General features: G+C 38.2%; 1 protein-coding gene across 44 annotated transcripts; it reads right to left on the bottom strand.

Moving 5' to 3' along the window:
- Positions 1-4,689: 4,689 nt before the first annotated feature.
- Positions 4,690-17,485, bottom strand: LOC113047932 (uncharacterized). Of its 44 annotated transcripts, XM_026209364.1 has the most exons (23): positions 9,763-17,485; positions 9,194-9,563; positions 8,932-9,011; positions 8,618-8,652; positions 8,424-8,526; positions 8,302-8,347; positions 8,117-8,212; positions 7,995-8,040; positions 7,810-7,905; positions 7,689-7,734; positions 7,504-7,599; positions 7,331-7,428; positions 7,210-7,255; positions 7,031-7,125; positions 6,910-6,955; positions 6,725-6,820; positions 6,604-6,649; positions 6,425-6,519; positions 6,304-6,349; positions 6,120-6,214; positions 5,947-6,044; positions 5,460-5,557; positions 5,046-5,076 (listed from the first exon to the last, which is right to left on the bottom strand). In XM_026209364.1, the coding sequence occupies exons 1-2, from the start codon at positions 17,309-17,311 to the stop codon at positions 9,487-9,489; spliced, it is 7,626 nt and encodes a 2,541-aa protein (XP_026065149.1). In that variant the 5' UTR covers positions 17,312-17,485; the 3' UTR covers positions 5,046-5,076; positions 5,460-5,557; positions 5,947-6,044; positions 6,120-6,214; positions 6,304-6,349; positions 6,425-6,519; positions 6,604-6,649; positions 6,725-6,820; positions 6,910-6,955; positions 7,031-7,125; positions 7,210-7,255; positions 7,331-7,428; positions 7,504-7,599; positions 7,689-7,734; positions 7,810-7,905; positions 7,995-8,040; positions 8,117-8,212; positions 8,302-8,347; positions 8,424-8,526; positions 8,618-8,652; positions 8,932-9,011; positions 9,194-9,486. The 44 variants fall into 44 exon arrangements, 43 of the variants coding, with proteins under 43 accessions (XP_026065147.1, XP_026065149.1, XP_026065109.1 ...); XM_026209324.1 differs by having other exon boundaries at positions 9,194-17,485; XM_026209337.1 differs by lacking the exon at positions 6,604-6,649 and having other exon boundaries at positions 9,194-17,485.
- Positions 17,486-17,724: the final 239 nt, after the last annotated feature.

Here is a 17,724-nt window from a genome sequence, read left to right as displayed (position 1 = left end):
TTTCAGTCTCTACTAGGAAATTGTAATATTTTTTTCTAGCTCCACTGTTATGAAGCAATATCTTATTTGGATCTGATTTCCTTTGGTTAGAGAAATATACGGAGCCCCTCTGGTCACACTTTGTCAAAAAAAAATATATAAGCTAACTCGTGGCCTCAAGATAAGCTAACTCGTGGCCTCAAGATAAGCTAACTCGTGGCCTCAAGATAAGCTAACTCGTGGCCTCAAGATAAGCTAACTCGTGGCCTCAAGATAAGCTAACTCGTGGCCTCAAGATAAGCTAACTCGTGGCCTCAAGATAAGCTAAGTCGTGGCCTCAAGATAAGTTAACTCGTGGCCTCAAGATAAGCTAACTCGTGGCCTCAAGATAAGCTAACTCGTGGCCTCAAGATAAGCTAAGTCGTGGCCTCAAGATAAGCTAAGTCGTGGCCTCAAGATAAGCTAAGTCGTGGCCTCAAGATAAGCTAACTCGTGGCCTCAAGATAAGCTAAGTCGTGGCCTCAAGATAAGCTAACTCGTGGCCTCAAGATAAGCTAACTCGTGGCCTCAAGATAAGCTAACTCGTGGCCTCAAGATAAGCTAAGTCGTGGCCTCAAGATAAGCTAAGTCGTGGCCTCAAGATAAGCTAACTCGTGGCCTCAAGATAAGCTAACTCGTGGCCTCAAGATAAGTTAAGTCGTGGCCTCAAGATAATGAAGTGTCTGACACATGGACCCTTTGTTATTAAACTGGACCCTGTACTGTAGTGCAATGTAATACTTCACATTCTGTGCAATATTATCTGTTTTATAATTCAGTGTAATAGAATTTGCTGCAGTTCTGTTTCTATTAATTTACTAGTACTGTTCATCACAATCAATTCAATTATGTTAATACAGTAATATAAATCTTGTAGGCTGCATTCCCATAGTCCTTTATAATTCTTCTTCATATTTTATAGCATATTTTTATACTTTTTACATGTATATAGGCTACTAGTTTATTTACCAACTTCTATTATTATTTATATTCCTTTAAATGTCTTGATGTGCACATCAACTGTGACACAATAATTGTCCCCTGGGTTATCAATATCAATAAAGATCAAAGTATTTCTGATTCTGATTTTAAGATAGCCTGTAGTAGTGTGCAGACTGGTTCATTAATTATTGAAGTGTTTCACATGTTGGAAAAGCATGTCTGTGTAGCCTACGATAAAACGTCAGCAGAGGGCGTTCTAGGCTTAGGTCACGGTACCTCCGTCTGGGTGTATGTATTTATGTGTATTTCCCGGTATTTCCCAGTTGATGGCAAGGAGTTGCGGGATGAGAATGCGTTAGATGATCATATAATTAAATGTGACGGCTTTACAGAAATAAGAGTGTTTTAATTAGAATGGTTAACATTTAGTTAGATGGCAAATTAGTGAGTTAAGATAACTGCAAGACATAAGAGATCGCTAATGTGTTGTCATCATGACGTTTTCCCTGTGGTGAACGCAAAGCATTTTGGGAATCCGCAGCACAAGTATTAGGCGCTAGACTTCTTTGCATGAGGGAAGAACAGTGTTCAAGATGCTGTCTACCTATAAACTGCAATAGTCGTTCTCACGATAGAAGTGGCATAAAGCTTAAGAATGGAATATCATTTTATCGTTTTCCAGCGTGGAAAAATAATAGTACAAGCCATGTTTCAGAGGTGACAAAAATGGCATGGATAGGGTCTGTCTGCAGACTGCAAGACGGGGGCGTAACTTGAAGTTGTTCAAATCACACAGAACCACGCAAGACCTCAAAACGAGATTTTGTCGGGATGCGTTCGAAACCGCATACCCTTTAATTAGGCACTTAATTAGGGGCCAAGCCCAGAGGGCTGTAGCCCCTATTGTATCTGTATGTTTTATTATTATTATTATTATTATTCTTCTTCTTCTTCTCGTCCAATGGGAGTCTATGGCAGCCCTATGAAGGGAACATGGGAAAATGATGAAATTTGGCACACTTGTAGGGATGGCCATTATTAGTGATCTGACCAGCTTTGGGGTCTCTAGGCCAAACTCTATAGCGCCACCACCAGTTCAAAAATTCAACATTCAAACGTTAATAACTCTTGAACCACTTATTCTATGTAAATCAAACTTAGTACATCTATTTTGTCTCTTCATGGAGATTCGATTCCATATCTTACATTAAGACTCCGCCCATTACAGTAGCGGCCATTTTGAAAAGTACAGTATTCAGTCTAAACACTACTCCTCCTTCAAAATTGGTCCAATTCTTCTGAAATTTGGCTCAGATGTTCTTTGGACTGAGCCGCACAGAAATGACTGAACAGAATTTTGATTTTCGTCTTTGTTCAAAAGTTATTCAATTGTGAACTTAATGAGGCTGACCTAAAATCGGTTGAGATGCTGTATCTTGGCCAAACTTTGATCAATCGATACCAAACTTGGTACACTTCATCTACACCATGATCTGGGGGTCCATGCCAAATTTGGGAACAGCGCCACCTATGGGTGTTGAGATACCAAAAATGCACTTTTTTGCTTATAACTTCTGAACAATTCGTCAGAAAATTATTATCTTGATGTCTATGGATTCTTTAGATCATTCCGGATCTGTGGATGTCAATTTTGTCAAGACCACCAGGACCACCCGTCCGCCATTTTGAATTTTGTCATAAATTGCTATATCTTTTGATCTACTGTACATATCTTCACAAAAATCAATAGGCATCATCAACACCATGTCCCGGAGATGCCCCGGAAGTTGGAAGACAGCGCCACCTAGTGTTCAAGAGATATAACGATTCTTGCAAAACCCCTTATAACTACTGTAAATGTTGATCAATTTTTGTTATTTTTATGTCATTTTATTCCGTGGGTTATGCCGAATCTGATGATCTCTCATTTGCCATTTTCCAATATGGCGTCTGTCCGACATATTTAATGGAATGAAATACAGTTTTTTCGCTACTCCTCCCTGAAATCTTGTTCAATTTTGTTCAAATTTTTATCAGATGAACTTCGGACCGGGCCTGACAGAAATGACTGAACAGATTTTTGATATTCACTCCCGTTCCCGGCGTGTACAGCTCTGAAGTTGACCGTGCCTGTGCTGGTTGATTTATGCTAATTAGCTTAGCATGCTAATTAGCTAAAATGCTAACACGTTTCTATTGACTCTAATGGGTCTCCTGAGCTATCTGGTTAACTTTGAGCAATGTTAGCATTTTTTAGCGTAGCATGCTAATCTGGCTAAAATGCTGCTTCGGGCTTTTGAGAGTTAATTCTCACACCTTAACGTCTCTTCTGTGCCATGTAAACAGTGTGTCAACTAATGTGGCTCACTCTGCTAAGGCACTGGTCCCAAACCTGAGAGGTCGTGGGTTCGAATCCGGGGTGGTTAATGTTGTTTCCGTTCAAGCCATTGGATTTTCTGTGTGTTCATATTGAATCAAGCATATGTTTTGGTCTTTCTCATCTGAACTTCTGTTTGATTTTGAAGTTTAGAGATCATTCTCACACCTTAACCTCTCTTATATAGTATTCTGTGATGTGCATTGACTGAGTGGTGCACTCTTCTAAGCTGCTGGTTCCAAACCTCTAAGGTTGGGGCTTCAAATGCATTGTGGTCAATATTGTGTTTGTTCCAGATTTTGGATTTTATTTATTTTCATTTTTGAACGTCTCTACTTCTGATCTTGTTTTTTTAATGTATATTATATTGCTGCCATATTTGCTCTTTTTGCTTTACACTACACTTCAAAAACATTATTTGTTAGCATGCAAGTTTATGCTTCATCTGTGTTCCTTTTTATATAAAAACATATCTTCAACATTATAGTATCTGTGTGCCATATGTTTCACTGTATGAGAAGAATTGTGCTCTCACAGAGGAGGTCAAGGGTTTCAATTCTTCTGTGGGGTGACTTAATAATATAACATCTGATCAACAATACAGGGACATCTTTGCAACATTTCAACTAAGTTTTATACTTGATAAATTGACAGTTACGAACAAAAATAATGTGCACTTAGTGGGTCAACACCTGCCATTTTATACCATAGGAAAGCATTTTATGTTTGTTGGTTTCATTGAGAATCCAAAAAAGAAATTAAACAATTTTTTCGAGCTTTCAGTTTTTCCTCAAGACACTTAAATGGGATCATCATTTAAGCCTTACAGCAGTGATCCTCAAATCTGGCTCACAAGATCCACTTTCCTGCAGAGTTTAGCTCTAACCCTAATCAAACACACCTGAGTTTGCCAATCAGTGTCTTCAGAATTATTAGAAAAATCGCAGGTAGGTTTGTTTGATTAGGGTTGGAGCTAAACTCTGCAGGAAAGTGGATCTTGCAAGCCAGATTTGAGGATCACTGCCTTACAGCATGAATACTTCTGTTGTGTACACTAAATATAAATCACTTTAACCACTTTCTCCATTTCCAGTTTCTTTTAATTCCAGGTTTAATAGTACAATGAAATAACCTGAATGCAAAAAAAAAAAAAAAAACTATAATTTTATCTATTATCATGTATTCTCTATGTAACACAGTCTGATATGATTTGTGCTCAGGTGTCTATATATATATATATATATTATATAAATTCTACTTTAAACATCTAATGTAGATCAGAAAACAAAAAAAGGACATTGATAGAGTACATTAAAGTGTATAAAGTGTATGAAAGGAAGGACAAAAGTATATTCTAATTCATTATGCATTTATTGTTCTTTACAAACACTTTACATTGAAAATATTGTGCCTTAAAACCCCAGTGAGCAAGCCAGAAGGCAACAGTGGCAAGGAAAAACTCCCTAAATTAGTGAAGAGGATCATCAGCAGAGAGGTATAGGGAGAAACCTTGGGAGGAACCAGACTCAGCAGGGGCAAGCCATCCTCCTTTGGCTGGCATCTAAATTTGCTGTACATAAACCAAATATATTACAAGCCATCCATCCAACATTTCATATAGAATTGTTTTACTTTTGTGGTTATGCATTTGTGATATCTTTGACTATTGACTGCCTGCATCAGTTCAAAGTTTTGCCGGGACATTTTCTGAAGATACTTGAACAATGACTTTGTATTCACTGTAAGAAAGGGAAGCAGAAAAGTTAAGTCAAATTAGTATCAACTTCTGATTAACAAGCACAAAGGATAATAGATTATATCTTTTTTCAGTTGTGTGCTTCTTCATAAAAAGGGTTCATAGAGTGGACAATCATTTAATGGATACGGAAGAAGTTTCAACTGTAGCTATTGCAGAAATCTGAAGATACATTCAAGGAACATGAACAAGTTGATTAGAGTTTGCACCACTTAAACATTTTGTAATTCATGTAGACATTACTCTCCACTCAACTTTTGACAGTAGATATTTAGTTGTGATGCACAAAACAGAATATGTACATTTATTCAGTGAAACCATGCAAATGGGTAAATTCAGGCTTTGCAGACATACAATTCAATGTACCATTGTATTGGTTTTGTGCCTCTTCATAAAAACAGTTCGTGGAGCGGAGAATCATAATGGATAAGGTGGAAGTTTGAAGTGTAACGTATTGCACAAACCTGAAAAAGTATCAACAGGTGAAAGACTGCTTTAAGAAATGGGTCAATTCGAGTATTGCAGATATACGAATTTACCTTTGGATTGGTTGTGTGCCTCTTCATAAAAACAGTTCGTGGAGCGGACAATCATAATGGATAAGGCGGAAGTTTCACATGTGCAGCGTATTGCAGAAATCTGAAAATACATTCATGGAACATTAACAGCTTGATAAAGTGTTTGCACATCTGAAACATTTAGTGAAATATGTAGATATCTGCACACTTACCTTTGACAGTAGTTAGTGAGATTTGATGCACAAACCTGAAAATTATTGCCGTATGCGTATCAACAGGTGAAAGACTGCTTTAAGAAATGAGTCAATTCGAGTATTGCTGATATATTAATTTACCTTTTGATTGGTTGTGTGCCTCTTCATAAAAACAGTTCGTGGAGCGGAGAATCATAATGGATAAGGTGGAAGTTTGAAGTGTAACGTATTGCACAAACCTGAAAAAGTATCAACAGGTGAAAGACTGCTTTAAGAAATGAGTCAATTCGAGTATTGCAGATATATGAATTTACCTTTTGATTGGTTGTGTGCCTCTTCATAAAACAGTTCATGGAGTGGAGAATCATAATGGATAAGGCGGAAGATTGAAGTGTAACATTGCAGAAATCTGAAAATATAGTCATGGAACATTAACTGATTGATGGTGTTTACACAACTGAAACATTGTACAGATGTCTATATTAGTTGCACACTCACCTTTTTGGAGTAGTGGACCGAAGATATTGGGTTTTCATGCACAAACCTGAAAATGTATCAACAGGTGAAAGACCGCTTTAAGAAATGAATCAATTGGACTATTGCAGATAAATTAATTTACCTTTTGATTGGTTGTGTGCCTCTTCATAAAAACAGTTCATGGGGTGGAGAGACATATTGGAGAAGGAAGTTTGATGTGTAGTAAATTGCAGAAATCTGAAAATGCATTCATGGAAAATTAACTTCTTGATAATTAAAGTGTTTGCTCAACAAAAACCATTTAGCAATCTGTACACTCACCTTTTGGGAGTAGTGGACAGGAGATATTGGGTTTTGATGCACAAACCTGAAAATGTATCAACAGGTGAAAGACTGCTTTAAGAAATGAGTCAATTTGAGTATTGCAGATATATTAATTTACCTTTTGATTGGTTGTGTGCCTCTTCATAAAAACAGTTCATGGAGCGGAGAATCTTAATGGATAAGGCGGAAGTTTGAAGTGTAACATTGCAGAAATCTGAAAATACAGTCATGGAACATTAACTGATTGATAGTGTTTACACAACTGAAACATTGTACAGATGTCTATATTAGTTGCACACTCACCTTTTTGGAGTAGTGGACCGAAGATATTGGGTTTTCATGCACAAACCTGAAAATGTATCAACAGGTGAAAGACTGCTTTAAGAAATGAATCAATTGGACTATTGCAGATAAATTAATTTACCTTTTGATTGGTTGTGTGCCTCTTCATAAAAACAGTTCATGGGGTGGAGAGTCATATTGGAGAAGGAAGTTTGATGTGTAGTAAATTGCAGAAATCTGAAAATGCATTCATGGAAAATTAACTTCTTGATAATTAAAGTGTTTGCACAACAAAAACCATTTAGCAATCTGTACACTCACCTTTTGGGAGTAGTGGACAGGAGATACTGGGTTTTGATGCACAAACCTGAAAATTTATCAACAGGTGAAAGACTGCTTTAAGAAATGAGTCAATTCGAGTATTGCTGATATATTAATTTACCTTTTGATTGGTTGTGTGCCTCTTCATAAAAACAGTTCGTGGAGCGGAGAATCATAATGGATAAGGCGGAAGTTTGAAGTGTAACGTATTGGACAAACCTGAAAAAGTATCAACAGGTGAAAGACTGCTTTAAAAAATGAGTCAATTTGAGTATTGCACATATATGAATTTACCTTTTGATTGGTTGTGTGCCTCTTCATAAAAACAGTTCGTGGAGCGGAGAATCATAATGGATAAGGCGGAAATTTGAAGTGTAACATTGCAGAAATCTGAAAATACAGTCATGGAACATTAACTGATTGATAGTGTTTACACAACTGAAACATTGTACAGATGTCTATATTAGTTGCACACTCACCTTTTTGGAGTAGTGGACCGAAGATATTGGGTTTTCATGCACAAACCTGAAAATGTATCAACAGGTGAAAGACTGCTTTAAGAAATGAGTCAATTCGAGTATTGCTGATATATTAATTTACCTTTTGATTGGTTGTGTGCCTCTTCATAAAAACAGTTCGTGGAGCGGAGAATCATAATGGATAAGGCGGAAGTTTGAAGTGTAACATTGCAGAAATCTGAAAATACAGTCATGGAACATTAACTGATTGATAGTGTTTACACAACTGAAACATTGTACAGATTTCTATGTCTGTTGTATACTCACCTCTTGGGAACAGTGGACAGTAGATATTGGGTTTTCATGCACAAACCTGAAAAACATATCAACAGGTGAAAGACTGCTTTAAGAAATGAGTCAATTCGAGTATTGCTGATATATTAATTTACCTTTTGATTGGTTGTGTGCCTCTTCATAAAAACAGTTCGTGGAGCGGAGAATCATAATGGATAAGGCGGAAGTTTGAAGTGTAACATTGCAGAAATCTGAAAATACAGTCATGGAACATTAACTGATTGATGGTGTTTACACAACTGAAACATTGTACAGATTTCTATGTCTGTTGTATACTCACCTCTTGGGAACAGTGGACAGTAGATATTGGGTTTTCATGCACAAACCTGAAAAACATATCAACAGGTGAAAGACTGCTTTAAGAAATGAGTCAATTCGAGTATTGCTGATATATTAATTTACCTTTTGATTGGTTGTGTGCTTCTTCATAAAAACATTTAATGGCATAGAAAAATCAAATATAGGATAAGGAGGAAGTTTCACATGTGCAGCGTATTGCAGAAATCTGAAAATACATTCATGGAACATTAACAGCTTGATAAAGTGTTTGCACATCTGAAACATTTAGTGAAATATGTAGATATCTGCACACTTACCTTTGACAATAGTTAGTGAGATTTGATGCACAAACCTGAAAATGTATTGCCATTAGGTGAAACAGTGCCTGAACAAATTAGTCAGTTTCATTCTGACACTACTACATTTACATCAGTTGTTTTCTTCATTAAGAAAGTTATTGAGGTACAGAATTGTGTTGGATGGAGTATAGAATCTCTTGTATGGGAGAAATTCTGAATTGTGCATTTCATATGTCTAAATTGATGACTTGCCGATGTGCTTGCATATAGTTGATGAATTTAACCATGCCTTTATTCTGCTTGTGTAATCATGCACAACTGAGTCTACTTACCATTTTTGTGTTGTTCTATTGACTTAATTGTGATATTAGGAGACAAATGGATGGATGCAGGCAGTCTTTGTGGATGCTTCCTATAATCTTTGGAAGCATCCATTATGGTTTGGATGGCTTAGAATGACTGAAATTAGATTATGGATTAAATGTCAGTTAAAAATAAATCTCTCAAAACTGAGAATTTAAGCAGAATTAAAATAATAATAATAATAATAATAATAAAGCATTAAGATGAATACAAAGTAAATACTACAGTTACCTTGGCTGGGTGAAGCTTACTAGCTCAAGAAAGAAGAGCAATTATGGGAGATGTTGGATTGAAAATGATGATCACTTGTTTGAATTACAGGCTGGATTAACTGGACTCCGACCATGTTGGAATCTCAGGATAGCACTCATATCGTATGGACACAAAAACAGAACAGACAATACAGTGATACAATTCTCATTTCAGAGTGTTGCATTGATAAAATGGATTACCTTCAGATAATACTTCAATCATAACATGGAAGAGCTGTACATATTCAACTGATGGATCATTATAAGAGTTATTCATTTAGATATAGATAGACTTAGAACATACCGTCTCCAGTTGTACACTTGCCCTGCAGTTGTATGCCAGTTGGAAGCTCAGGATGAACATTGAACAAGTAAGAGCACAGACAAGAAAAAAATAATGCAGGTTATACACATTTCAGTACATAATCACACACATTAATTTTTACCTCAGTGAAATAAGGACTGCTTGGTGGTAACTGTAATATGTTTGCACAATTTCAACAGAGACATTTTCTGCATCTTTAACATAGACATGGTCTATCAGTGTACCTTTTTCAGTGGTAGGGTGTTGCACATGTTGACTGTATCCATGTAGTTCCATTAGTGTACCAATTGTAGATGATGTCAAGATGTCCTCATTGAAATCTCCCATAATCACTTTCTTTCCTGACTGTTTCTCCAGCTCATCAATAACATGCAACATATTTTGTCGAAACAGATTAAGTGGATATGAATTAGGTCTGTACAGCAAAGCAGCATTCAAATTTAGATGTGGAACTGCAAAGTATAGACATTCCAAGTTACAAGGTTCTGGAACCCTGACATTAAAATGAATGCTTTCACAACAGAATAGTCCAACTCCACCTCCTCTTTGTTGTTTTAAATCAGTGAAAAGTGGAGTACTGTTGTCATAACATTTAGCTCTTGGATTGTTCATAAAAACAAATCCTGGAATCTGTATTTGGTCTTCAACTTTTAGCCACGTTTCAGTTAAACAGATGCAATCTGCATTCATTATCGGTCTGTGAACTTGAAGATCTTGAACATGAGCTCGAAGACTTTGTACATTATGAAGAGCAATTGTAAACACGCCAGGTGTCTTTACAAAACTGTAATTTTCTAAAGCAAGTCGGGGCATGTTTTTCATAGCAGAGTCGATTTTCTCATTACAATATATGACAGAGTCTTTGAAGTTATTAATTATTAGTCCATCGAGGGTTCTCACACGACTCAGTGCAACGTATGCTTGTCCCGGAGAAAATACCTTGTCAAGTGAGACGACCGCTTTATCTACTGTGAGTCCTTGCACTTTATGAACGGTGCATGCCCATGCCAATTTAAGTGGAAACTGACGTCTTAAACCACCATCGTTTGAGACTTGATCTTCTTCCACTTCAATAACAGTCGAATTTGGGGAATATTTCTGTCGCAGCTTCGATCTCTGAACTTTACCAACATTTGGATCATCAAATTCAACATGGATAGCTGATGGGAAGTCATCATCTTCATCATCATCATCATGTCTTTGTTTTCTGCTTATGTGGACAACTGTGCCACAGGCTCCATTGACAAGTCCATCAGAAACATCAACATTTTTCCTAAGCATTACTCTGGCACCAACACCCAAGGAAACACATTTGTCCAAACACGAGTTGAAAACTTTTGTATGAAATCCAACTTTCCTTTCTATCCTTCCAGTTTCTGGATTTCTAGCGAAGTCTCTAGCGTGAATAGTGATTGCCTCAGGACAACGCTCATTAAGTTTCTGTATATTGTACTCATCAACCTGAGCATTTGTAGGGAATATATGAATGGCATCGCATTCTTCACCAGTTTCACGTTGCTTCAACATGTTGATGTCATTTGGGCTTAGAGTTTCATTCTTTTTATGAAGTCTCAGACGATTTAACATTTCAGCAAAAGATGCATCTTGTTGCCTGACAACTTGTGTTAGTTCAGCAATTTCAAAGTTGGTATCCCAAAGATTCACTCCTTTTGGATCAACGTACAGGGGAATTCCCTTGACTGGTGGTAGCTGATAAAAATCACCAACACAGACCAAACTGACTCTTCCAAAAATGGAGTAGTCACCAGTTTGCTTAATTTGTCTCAATCTACCATGAACATAAGACAAAAGGTGATGGTCAACCATAGACACCTCATCAATGATCAGAATCTGCAAACTTCCCAGTTTTGCACGCAGTGAATTGATTTTGTCATCACTTAGGGGCTGATATGGCAGTTTGACATTAGCACCTATGGAAAAGGTATTATGGATTGTAGAAGCACCAATTTGAAAACTGGCCACTCCGGTTGACGCAGTTAAAATCACACTTCTATCATCAGGGTTTTCGGACAGCTCAGATAAAAGTCTGGAAGATTCATAGTAGATCGCTTTGATTAAATGACTCTTGCCTGTGCCTGCTCCACCAGTGACAAACAAGTGAAATGGTTCAGGGTTTTCACCAAGAAGTTTCTCTAAACACCATTTCCGTACTTTGTAAAAGATTACAGATTGTTGTGCATTTAATGATCGCAGTAAACATAATGCCTCTTCTCTAGACATTCCAGCCTGATTGGTTTCAATACTGTATGGAGTTCGAGGGTTCGCTACAAGATCTGGAATAGAACACTCAGAATCATCTTCATCAGGAATTGTATTACTCTTCCTTAGTTCCAAGCATTCATGGCGTTCCTTTTCAGTTTCAGGACATAATGCAGCCCAAGCATCTTCCAAATCAACACCTTGCTCCAAAAGCTGTTGAGCTCGATCAATTTTGTCACTTTCCTTTTCAAAGAGTGCTCGATTAGCATCAACAATACATTTGACTTGAGTCACATTTCTCCCACATTTCACAGCACCACTGTTGTAGAATTCCTCATAAGTGGTAAAACTCTCAGGCTTGAGCTGACAATCTTCATAATGTGGCAAGAAAAGTTGCAACAATGAATGAAAGTACTTTTCTGGATCTTTTTTGGGAGAAAATCTCGGATATCGAACAACAGCAGGGTCAGTTCGAGTTCTCTTCATCATATAACCACAGTCGTTGTTAAGCTTGATCACCTTGTCTTCAGAAGACTTTTTTTGTGAAGAAACCTCCGATTTTGACAAGATCCTGTTTTCAGAGCAAAAACTTGCAAGACATTGGATCTCAAACTCTTCCGTGTTTGGCCTATTCTTGTATCGGTCAACCAGACTAGTCATCCAAAAGCTAGCTTCTTCACCAGACTGATCAACTTTGTTTTTGATGACACGAAGAGGCAAACTCATCTTTACAGGATTCAATCCAATTGGAATAAACTGGACCTTACGAGAACATTCCTTCAAGTGCATACCGGTCAGACGATACACAGCCTCTTGAGCAGAAACTTCTCTGTTGTGAAGATATACACTACCAAGCATCTTCAGTGATGATCTCGCTTCAAGGTTTCCATTCATGGCTTCGTTTTGCGCACGTTGCAGCAACAATCCCATTTCTTGTTCTGCTTTTGTGATGTAACTGATAATGTAAACCACTACGGAGTAAGCATCAGTGACGTACTGGATATCCATGTTGCCTTGCCAGGCACGCAGTAAATGTTGATTATACTGGTTCACCCAGACGTCTTTTGGACTTCTTTTCAGGACAACGGATTTCTTTTTGGAACACTGTGCATACACTTTCTCAAAGAGAGCTTGGTTAATACCAATTGATTCAAAAAATGCATCAGTTGAGTCATAATCCATATCAGAAGCTGTTAAAGCCTTTTTCACTTTTTCTAAAACTGTACGTGCAGTATCTTTTCCGTCACCGCTTTTAAAATCGTCTCGACTACCACCTCTTGTAATAAAGGTACGGCTTGATGGGGGTCGTGGAAAATTAAATCTGCAAACTGTCTTTTTCTTACGACATGTCTTTGAATGTCTGACACTGTGTTTCTGAACACCGTTGACAATCTCAAACAGTTCAGTTTCATCCTCGCTTGGGGTCTCACAAGTGATGTAACGATCAATGAAACTAGCAACCAAACCATCATTTTCTTCATTGTCTTCATTTAACGTTGGGGCATTTTCAACCCAAAACAGACAGTGAACATGAGGAGATCCACGCTGTTGAAACTCCACGCGATAAAAGTAATCTACTATCTTGCCGATCGGTTGAGCTGAAGACATGATTACATCTCTCAGAAAACAATGCCATCTATGATCAAACATTCTTGCAGCAGTCACTGGGTTTCGTCTAATCAATCCACATTTTTCAGACCAGTCAAGTTCATCTGCTTTCAGATTTTTCCCTTCTTGTTTGATTATGGTATTAATAATTTCTGGCCATCTGAGATCCGCAGAACTAAAGGATGCAAAAAAAGTCGGAATACCTAGCTGTCTTACAAGTGCAAAAAGGTCTTTTTGAGTAGACTGCCAATATGGTGGCGTTCCACGGATTGGTCTCAGAAACTTGTATCCTTCATCAAAATTCAAGATTTTAGATAACGAGTCTGGGTTTGTTAGCACATCTGATGTCACTTCAGTCAACAAACTCTTCTCAGATCCTTTGCGTAAAGCAATTGAAACATTGGAAACAACTTGATCAATCTCAGACAGATACTGTGCATAGAAAATGAAGTCTGTGCTTCGTGCAAAACGTCCATCCGCATTGAGGATTCTTGCATTCAAGTATCTCGACAATGTTATTTTTACCTCCCTCTTATCATGAAATGTCGGACCACCAGTTGGATACAGAACAGGGAAACATTTTGCTTCGTTAGACCTATCGGATAACAAACTAACAGGACTGTTACCTTCAGCAGGTGCCAGATTTAATACATCCTGGAAATGCTGATCAATTACTTCCGAACCGATGTTGACAGGTTGCAATGACGTATCTGACAAAAGACCACTTTGCTCTCTGATGTAGGTAAGGTCTTCCTCTTGCTGTTCATCAAGGTCATTTTCGTCATCAATCTTTTCAACTACGTCTTGTTGCTCCATTTCATCTACAACATTTTCTTCTGGTTCATTCAAAGAGTTGATCCACTGCCGATTAATCTCCACATCACTGAACCACTTATTGAACCTGATCAAATATTTCAGAGCATTTCGAACACGATCAGTGTGTACATACTTGTACTCATAATGCCCTTTGTAGGTTAACTTGCGTTTCAGTTTGATCCTTATCATCTTGTCGTCACATTCATTTCGTGGAAGGATATTGGACACATCTGTGGCATTTACTGGGACGCAAACTACAGGGCCATGGCATCCATGTTGTTTACCACGAGGAAGGCACAGTAATTTCATAAAAGGAATGTTACGTGCAATGAGATGTTGTTCCAAAGAGTTGAGACATTTCAGTTGATTTGGAACGTCCACCAAATGCATGTTGTTAGCAACACTCTCTTCGGGCAGTTGTCCACAAAGGATTTTTCGATGGCACGTTAGACAGATCCATAATTTGCAACCTGAGGAATGAGCAGAAGATCCTTCACACATTTGATCACAGACATGAACATACCTGGTTGTGATGCATCTTCTTCCCAAAGCAGCAATTTTTACACCTTTGTCTTCATAGCATTGTCTTCTACATTCAACAACCTGCTTTCTGAAAAGTAAACGGTGACAGACACAGCACACAAACTCTGGACCACTACTAATTTCTTGTCTAAAATTACCAATAGCAACATCAATGTCTTTTTGTTCCTTCTTTCTTGCATACTTTTCACAACCTTTTTGTATTGCAAGAACACGGAAGTTCACATCTTTATGGTATTTAATCACAGAATACTGACGCACTCTTCTTCTGAAGACTAGGTTTTGCAGATATTTTTTCTTTGAATACTCACACACTCTTGCTTTGAAGGCCAGGTTTTGCAGATATTTTTTCTTTGAGTACTCACGCACTCTTGCTTTGAAGGACAGGTTTTGCAGATATTTTTTCTTTGAATACTCACGCACTCTTGCTTTGAAGGACAAGTTTTGCAGATATTTTTTCTTTGAATACGCACATACATTTGCCTGAAAAGAAACATTATATTTATATTTCAATCGAGAATACTGGCAAACACGTTTTTGGAACTGAATATTGCTCAAGTACTTGGCTTTAGAACGTTCACACTTTGATAAACGAACATCAACATTTTTTAGATATTTGTCACGAAGAATTCCCTTTTTTCTCTCTTGGTAATATCTATCTCTACTGTATTTTGTTTTGTCATATTCAATTTTTTTCCCCCTGTAAACGGTGTCATCAGAATATTTTGTTTTGGCATTCTCAATTTTTTTCCCCCTGTAAATGGCATCACAATATTTAGCTTTGGCATGCTCAATTTTGTTCTGTCTGTATTCAGGGTCATTACCATACTTTGACTTCTTGTACTTCAATTGTTTTTGTCTGTACTCACGGTCGTTGCTATATCTCTCCCAATGTCTTTTGGTGGGACAACATTCTGCAGCATCGCTTACCTTTCGCTTACGCAGACATGGTTTGCTGACCTCATTTGACACCACATTTCCACATGCTCCTGCACAAACACTCTCTCGATCCCTGTGCTTAACACATGTCACAACTTCATAATGATTACGGTTACAGTGTTTCAGATAAATTGCATTCTGATTGGATACCTCTCCGGTAGGTTTGTGTGCATTCCATCGGCTGTCATTAAAAGTCATTATGGTGGTTTTGAAAAGATTGGCCGCAACAAATATGTCAATTTCGGTTACCCATGAGCCAGAATAAAACATTCTAGATCGTGTCAGATAATCCTCTGCTGAAGAATACTCACTTCTCACGTACCTCTCAAACAGCGGAGTATTCATCTTCAGATGTTTCACAACTGCACGGCGAACCTTTAAGTGTTTCTCCTCACTTCCACATATCACATGTGCCAATGATCTGAAAAAACAGTTGCCGTCTGGTTTAATGGTCTTTGTCTGACACGGAGCTGATATGGGACCAAAGTTTATGACATTATGGTCACTGTTATCATTCGACATTTGTATGATCTCACATAAAGCTTGCTTATCATTATGTGTTAAGGGAGAAAAAAAGACATCTGGAACAGAAACATCAGTGATCATCAGGTCATCGGTTACAACGGTTTCAGCATGTGATTTTGTACCTTGTTTACCTGACAGCTCAATGTGCTTTTCTTTCCTCAATCTTTTACCTTTACTTGGCAACACATTAGAGGCTGTCTGTGTTGGAAGGTTAGGGTTTCTCACATCTGCAGCTTCATCCACAGGTACCGGAAAATCAGGGGTCTTTGGCTCAGTCTTCACAGATTCACGTACCTTTGGTGTGCGTTTTAAAACGTCACTGTAGAGGGCTTTACCGGAAGAGCATGGTAAACTGCTGCTGCCTGCTTCTTGCAGCGGATCAGACACTTCTGCATCTGCATGAACCAAAACTCCAGTTATCTCAAATGGTGGCTCGGGTTGCCCAAACAACTGTGCCATGTCATTGATATAGTTGTACAGAGACTCTATGGTACTGTGATAAACTACACAACTTGTGTCTGTCCTGATGGCATGAGAGTCAACGACTGCATACCATGACCCCTGCTTAATAACTGCAGATGTGTTGGCACAAATGGTTAACAAGAAAGCATCAGCACTAAGTAGAGTTTGCTGAAGGGCTACATCAAGTGGCATGGCTACACTGCTTATGACTTGGTCATACTCGTGGTACTCATTGACATTAACAAAACCAGTCAGAGATGGAGTGTACTCGATGGAAAATGTAGTATTACCCAACACATGTCGCCTTGGTAATTCATGGACTGCAATATAATTCCTACCCTTCACTTCCCGGTCTTTTATGTTACCCTGTTTTCTCAGATACTCATAGAGGCGTGTTCCTGCAACCAAGACACCGTCCAGATCTGGTGTTGACCACGTCAGCACATTCTTCAGCTTGCTTTTCAACACCGCCGTCAGACTGATTGCTCCACACTGCCTGTTGCGTGAATCTCCAAAGCGGGCATCAGCTTGATCAAAAGATCCTCTTAGCATGGATTTCTGGGGAAAATCAGAACAAACACCCGAAGCACTTTCATGGCAAATTGCAGGAATGTTTTGTTCAGATTGCATGGGTTTTGATTTGCTTTTCATTGGGTACCTCATCTGGGGTCGACCGAGCTTGCCTGAGTCTACTTGAAAATCACATGTCCTTACCTCAGTCTTGACTGATTCACATACCTTGGAAGGGCGTTTTACAACTTCACTGTAAAGGGCTTTACCGGAAGACCGTGGAAAACTGCTGCCAACTGCTTGACCAAGAGAACCTTTCTGCACTGATTGCTGTGGAAAATCACAATATGCAGGTAAAGTATTCACAGAAATTTCATGTATATTTGTAAGCACTTTTTCTTTTTTTTCTGAGTTTTCAAGGGTTTTCAAGGGTTTGCAAGGGTTTTCAAGGGTTTTCAAAGGTTTGCAAGGGTTTTCAAGGGTTTTCAAGGGTTTGCAAGGGTTTTCAAGGGTTTTCAAGGGTTTGCAAGGGTTTTCAAGGGTTTTCAAAGGTTTGCAAGGGTTTT

This window comes from Carassius auratus, chromosome 29 (assembly GCF_003368295.1).
Source record: "Carassius auratus strain Wakin chromosome 29, ASM336829v1, whole genome shotgun sequence".
Lineage (NCBI taxonomy): Eukaryota > Metazoa > Chordata > Actinopteri > Cypriniformes > Cyprinidae > Carassius > Carassius auratus.
Note: the sequence above shows the minus strand (reverse complement) of the source record. Positions and strands in the feature narration are given on the sequence as shown.

Excerpts from the sequence above, each read along its gene's own strand:
- LOC113047932 (XM_026209362.1), bottom strand. The coding sequence starts at position 17,311 with ATGAGGTACCCAATGAAAAGCAAATCAAAACCCATGCAATCTGAACAA.